The following is a 6,868-nucleotide window of genomic DNA, read 5'->3' on the forward strand; positions in this document are numbered from 1 at the left end:
ATAAGAAGAAATAAGAAGTTGGCATATAAAAAGGAAATACGTTGGCATATAAAGAGGAAATTCGTTGGCATATAAAGAAGAAATAGGAAGTAATAACAAAGAAATAAGAAGAAATAAGAAGAAATAAGAAGTTGGCATATAAAAAGGAAATACGTTGGCATATAAAGAGGAAATTCGTACATGCCAGGTGAGAAGTTAGCATACAAAGAGGAAATGAGTGAGCTGCGTAACATTAATATTTCATACGTACCGACAAATGAAGGACGTGAGAAAGTTGTTATTGCTATTATCCGAGTATAGTGTTGTAAGGGAAATGGGATATGGGTTAGCATGGAACTTCAGAAGGCAGCGCGTGAAGGGGAAACGTGTGTAGTGTGTAGTATTATTGGCGTACCGTGTTGCGCCTCCCTCCAGCACCGCGCGTGACGGTGTAATATGCACGACACGGTGTGGGAGTTGGATAGTGAACCGGTAAATGGGAGAGAACATGTTGGCTGCCCTTCCTTAGTTGCCGCCTTATATGTGTATGTGGAAGTGGATTTATTATGTTATATTTATTTTTACTTATTTTGATTAGTGAAGTACCGTGTTATATTTGTGTGGAAGTCGCTTTTTTTTTATTTATTTTAATTGTATTTTTTATTTTGTTTCTTAAAATTAGTGTGTGGATGCTAATTTTCTACAGGGTACTACTACTACTACTACTACTACTACTACTACTACTACTTTTTATCTACTACCACATAAAAGATACCTCCACCCATGTTTATTTTCCCGACACATAATCATGGAAGGCTCCATAGCTCGGATGTCATTAGCCCCAACTCTGTTCGCTAATGGCTGTGGCATCCAACCATATCACTAATACTACTTAGCACTAAATCTATACATAACACCTTATCATCTATTGCGTTCAGATTTCCCTTTCCTTTCCTACTCATGTCACTCCCGACCCACCCTAATGTCACTTTCCACCATTGTGGCTTCATAGTCCATATTGGAGATGTTGGTGACTTTTGGGCCAGAGTGTCTGGTGCCCCTGAGACATATGATGGCCGACCTGAGCAGGGAGAACGAGAGGCGACACCTCATCCAGGCGACAACGTGGCTCCTTGGCTGATGCTTCTTTTCTGAGATCAGTTCCGCGAGTCGTGCGTAGAAGCATTGGGCCCTGGGACCCATCCCGTCGGATGTGGTGAAGATGAGGAGGGGTGAAGCTGCCCTGATCCACATGCTGGATTCTTTCACCGTATGCCCTTGTCTTCTGCTCGTTCCTGTGGTGGGCGGCTTGCAGGGGCAGCTCACGGTGACAAGCAGCCATCGGGTCGAATATGCGGATGTCCATGAACGCCCGCTGTCCGCGCACCCAGAATCCGCGGGCACTTACATCAACCCGTGCCTCATGTGAGGTATTGGCCGTCCTGTACCGAAGGTGTTCGCCGTCCAGGGGAAGCAGTGCCGGCTCGGTAGTGACGTCTTGGCATACCTCCCCGAGCATGCTGGCTGTCAGATCACTCACCTCATCGTGTTTAATACAGACGAACCCTTCCTTCTTACATGTCATGGTGTGAGTGACATCATTCGGTGATCCACATGCACAGAGATCAGGCAGTCCCTCAATCGGCCACCCATATCTCAGAGCAACGGCGTCGACAAATTCTTGTTTGTTGAGGCTGAAGCCCTTTGCTCTGATTGGTAGTGACGTTAGCTAGTTAGAGGCGCCTGCTTCCTGTGCCGTGTGGATTTTTCTACACATTTCTGTGGACAGGTGGTGTGTTAGACGGTCCAGCTCGTCCTTTTGGGCTGAGATTCTGAGATTCTTCTCTTGATTTCTCTTATTTCACTTCGGTCTATTTCGCCGTCTGGCTCCTGAGCGATGATCCTGTTGGTGAGGGATCCGGTAAGGCTGATGGAGTTTTGGTTCTCCTTATCAGCCAGCTTCTCATGCAGGGTTGGTGATTCCTATTCCGCCCAGTCTTGGATGAAGTGCTAGCATATCCCTCTCCTCTTCCCCGAAAGCATGAGATTTCGCCAGCGCCGGCAAGAATACATTCTTGACGGCATTCTCCAGTGGTCGGAGGAGTGGACTGATGCCAGGGATGGTGCGCATCAGGAACGTCCACCGATGTTGGATGCCGTGGGTGTACGCTGAATAGGCAGCGTGTGGCTCAGTCTTGGCAATGGCAGACAAAGCTTATATTTCCTTCACACATTCAGCTACTTTATCTCCTACGTACTCCTCCTTATATACCTCTGTCCCGATCATTGCACCTAAGTGTCGTTGTCCGTCCTTTGTTACAATGACTCCACTTCCTCTAAAAGTTTCTGCGGCACGGTCATAATGTTCAGGTTTGACAATAAGGACAGACTTGGTGGCGTTAGGGATGTATCCTATCTCAGGGCCGGCGGCGTTCACAGTGTCCCACCACCCTTTTAAGTCTGAGATTTTACCAGCACCTAAGAGGTCATCCGCGTAAGCCACATGTTTCACCCGTGTTTTTGCGTACGCGATTTCATTTTGGAAGACTGATATGCCCAGGGCGTACATAGCCACGGCTATTGGGTCACCTTGTGTGTTCCCTCAGATGATTTTAACACTTTCACTTTTCTTCTGTGGCTATTTATGTATAAGTCGGTCGGGTATGTATAGGTATTTTCAACATACATAGCTAAGCTAGGGCACTTGGTTTTAATGTTGTGTATCATAGTCTTTCTATTTATTGTGTTGAAGGCATTTTTGGCGTCAACAAGAAGCACTGCTTCGCACTCCACGTGGTCACTACTACTACTACTACTACTTCTTTAACTACTACTACTACTACTACTACTACTACTACTACTACTACTACTTCTTTAACTACTACTACTACGACTACTACTACTACTTCTTTAACTACTACTACTACTACTACTTCTTTAACTACTACTACTACTACTACTACTACTACTACTACTACTACTACTACTACTACTACTACTACTACTACTACTACTACTTCTACCAGTATTAGGGGGATACATTATTCCGCAGTCTGTTACGTGAGATCGACTTCTCACCTGCATGTCCAGTACAGAGACAAGGTGAAATAACAGGAAGAATAACTATGTAAAGAGAGGGCATTAGAGCATTCGTTTCCCAGGAGGACTTAGCCATTTTATTCTTTTCTTCATTTAGTTCAGTGGTTCCCAACCTTTCTTCTGTCGTTTTCCCCTTCATCAACTTCAAGCACCCGGATTTCGCCTTTCATGTGGACGAGGAAAAAAAGTCGCCAAAACACGAAATTTACTTGCTTAATAACACAAATAATATAATATATAAATAGTGGCCAAACACAGTAGTTACTTAATAACACAAATCAGTCAATCAATAGCTCTGACGCCCCGTTTCCGCCTACTAATTGCTAGTAATTTATATTTCCTTCAGGTTAAATTTCCCCCCTGGAATCATAAAATTTCCCCCAGAGGAAATTTCCCCAGGTTGGGAAATCCTGATTTAGTTGCTTCCGTTACTGTAAAAAAAAAAAGAAAAGAAAACTAGGGCACGGAAGAGAACTAGATAGCTGTTGTTTTCTTCTTTGTATAATTACGACGGAAAGCTGAAAAATAGAGAAGTCAATGAAAGGTTAAGCTCAACGAGGAAACGCAGTAAAAGAGAGAGCAGGTTTATGGAAGAGGAAATAAAAAGCACAACCTACATTCTGTTTAATTACTCTGGAGAGGTGAAAAGTATACTGAATTTGTTTAGATTGGAAAGATTAACACACACACACACACACACACACACACACACACACACACACACACACACACACACACACACACACACGAGGGTAACATGTGAATATCGGACAAAGGAATTTTTCGTGTTGGAAGAATATGTAAACTGCAATAACCGTGAAAGAGAGGATACTTCGAAGGAGGGAAGAATATTGTTTTGAGAGGAAGGGAGAGAAAAGAGAGAAGGATGAGAGGACGAGTACACAAAGTCCGGACGTCAGATAGGAAGATAGATGGACAGATAGATTGATAGATATAGATAGATAGACGGATGGATGGATAGGGAGGAACAGTTATCGATAGTGAGTCGGATGAAAAGGTAATTGCCCTTGTGTGTGTGTGTGTGTGTGTGTGTACTGACAGCCATGCATGAAAGTTGTTACCCAATCCTATCTTATTGTTATGTTGATCCCTACACGAATATACACTCAGGAACACACACACACACACACACACACACACACACACACACACACACACACACACACACACACACACACACACACACACACACACACACACACTCACATACACACACACAGAGGTACTCAATGTGATATTCGATGTATTATTATTATTATTATTATTATTATTATTATTATTATTATTATTATTATTATTATTATTATTATTATTATTATTATTATTATTATTATTATTGTTGTTGTTGTTGTTGTTGTTGTTGTTGTTGTTGTTGTTGTTGTTGTTGTTATTATGGCAATTGTTACTACTGTCTTTTTATTAGTACTGAAGGTTGATTGAAGTATTCTTGAGGATAAAGGAAAAAACAAAGGACGATGGAAGGAAAATAAGACTGTGGGGAGGAGGAGGAGGGTCGGATAGGTTGCGGATTGGACTGATATATATATATATATATATATATATATATATATATATAGAGAGAGAGAGAGAGAGAGAGAGAGAGAGAGAGAGAGAGAGAGAGAGAGAGAGAGAGAGAGAGAGAGAGAGAGAGAGAGAGAGAGAGAGAGAGAGAGAGAGAGAGAGAGAGAGAGAGAGAGAGAGATGAATCGAAAGAAAAACCGGATGGAGAATGAAGGGAGATAAAGACTGGTGATGATGGAAGAGAAGATGGAGGAGGAGGAAGAGGTGAAGGAAAAGGAGGAGGAACACAAAGGAACATAAAGGAAGAATAAACAACAGCAGACCTGCTGGTCCTTAGGAGGCTGTTTGTGACAAGCAACACTAACTATTTAATCAAAGGTGGAAGATGAAGGACAGCAAAGGCGAAGGCTCCTCCCCACCCCCCCATCCCTCCAGCCAATGGTGGCAGGAAAGGAAAAAGAACCATGCAGCATGGAAAAACTGCATGGAAATTATGTAGGAAAGAGGAAAGAACTACCATTACTGCTACCACTAACCGGGCGATAAAAGCGGACAAGGACATCAGTATTCGAAAGAATTTAACGTTATTACGATAATGAGTAATATCTTAGTTACTGGTTTGATTCAAAATACTTGTCTAATCTATTCTTGAAGGCCGTAACTGTTGTACTCAATGACATCACAGGGTAGAGAATTCCACACATTAAAAACTCGATTGAAGAAGAAGTGTTTAGCTTCGTGCGACGAGAATCTTTTACCATTTATCTTGAAAATGTGATTTCTTCTTGTTCTATTTGATCGATCAATTGTAGAGTAATCTTCCGCATTAATATCACTGAATCCCTTAAACATTTTAAACACTTCTATTAGATCGCCTCGCATTCTTCGTTTTGATAGGCTGAATAAATTTACTTCTTTTAGTCTTTGTTCATATGATAAATTTCTCAACCTAGGAATCATTTCTGTTACTCTTCGTTGAACCCGTTCTAACCTTTCTATGTATTTTCTGAAATAGGGAGACCAAAACTTACACAGTACTCTAGATGGGGTCAAACCAGCGAATTATACAGTTTTAATATTACTTTTTCCGATTTATTATTAAAGACTCGTCCGATGAAGAAAGGAGGAGGAGGAGGAGGTAGGTAGAGGAGGAAGAGGAGGAAGAGGATAATTGTCACTTTATATGTAACTGAGAGAGAGAGAGAGAGAGAGAGAGAGAGAGAGAGAGAGAGAGCGCGGAGGAAGCATAAGGTGTCCTTAAGACTCAGATGTGGCTTCTGTGAGGTAAAAAATGGACTCTCTCTCTCTCTCTCTCAGTTACATATAAAGTGACAATTGCCAATTCAGTTTCCTGTGTAATAGTTGTCAAGCGAGCAATACATCAGCAGCGTTACTTTAAAACACTGTAATGGTATGTCTCGCGAATACACGTTCTCTCCATCATTTATTCCTGTGCCAGATCAACGAACGGGGCAAACAGCGCATTTAATCACGGCACTTAATTATTATATACATCATCAGTGCTGTAGAAAATGTACTGGGTTGTAATCGTTGTAGTTTATTGTGTCGTATCGTTTGCTGCATTTGATTTTGTGACAGGACATTATTTACTGAGTGTGAAGATTACCTGTATACCTGTTGGGACGTGGGAGAGGAAAGAACACATGCCAGAGAATATAAAAAAACGGAAACAAAGGAACAGAACAGAAAAGCGGAAGATAATAATTAGGAAAAATAGTAAGAGAAGAAAGAAAGTTAGAGAAAAAAGTAAAGCAGAGAGAGTAGGTAAGAGAAAAAGGAGCAAGAGAAAGAAACGTAAAAGTTATGAGAAAAAGAGGTAATGACAGTAAAAAAAAGTAAGAGGAGAGAGAAAGTAATAGGAAAAAGTAAACAAGAGAAAGTATGTAGGAGAAAAAGTAGTAAGAAAAAAAGAAAGAAGAAAAATAGGTAATAGGCTAGAGAAGACAAAAAAATCGTAAGAAAATCAAGTCTTAAAATCAATACATACATGAGACTAGCAAATGAAAAACAAAACAAACAAAGAAAGAATAATTGGCGCACTGTAAGAGAGAAAAAAAAGTAAGAGGAAAAAGTAAATAATAGAAAAAAGGAAAGAGAGAAAAGGAAGTAACTAATAGATAATATTATGAGAAAAAAAAATATAAGAAAACATAAAAAAACACACAATAAAGCGAAGGAAAAAAAAAGTTACTAAGGATGATGAAGAATTTGAAAGAATATGCTGCAG

The 6,868-nt window shown here is 40.8% G+C and overlaps 1 protein-coding gene across 1 annotated transcript in view; it reads right to left on the minus strand.

Moving 5' to 3' along the window:
• Positions 1-1,776: 1,776 nt before the first annotated feature.
• LOC127003623 (nipped-B-like protein B) overlaps positions 1,777-6,868 on the minus strand; it is a 6,316-nt gene continuing 1,224 nt past the window's right edge. The window contains exon 2 of the mRNA XM_050870530.1: positions 1,777-1,962. Within this exon, the coding sequence (XP_050726487.1) occupies positions 1,777-1,962 (186 nt within the window). The remainder of the gene's footprint in view (positions 1,963-6,868) is intronic.

Source organism: Eriocheir sinensis, chromosome 25 (assembly GCF_024679095.1).
Source record: "Eriocheir sinensis breed Jianghai 21 chromosome 25, ASM2467909v1, whole genome shotgun sequence".
NCBI classification, from domain to species: domain Eukaryota; kingdom Metazoa; phylum Arthropoda; class Malacostraca; order Decapoda; family Varunidae; genus Eriocheir; species Eriocheir sinensis.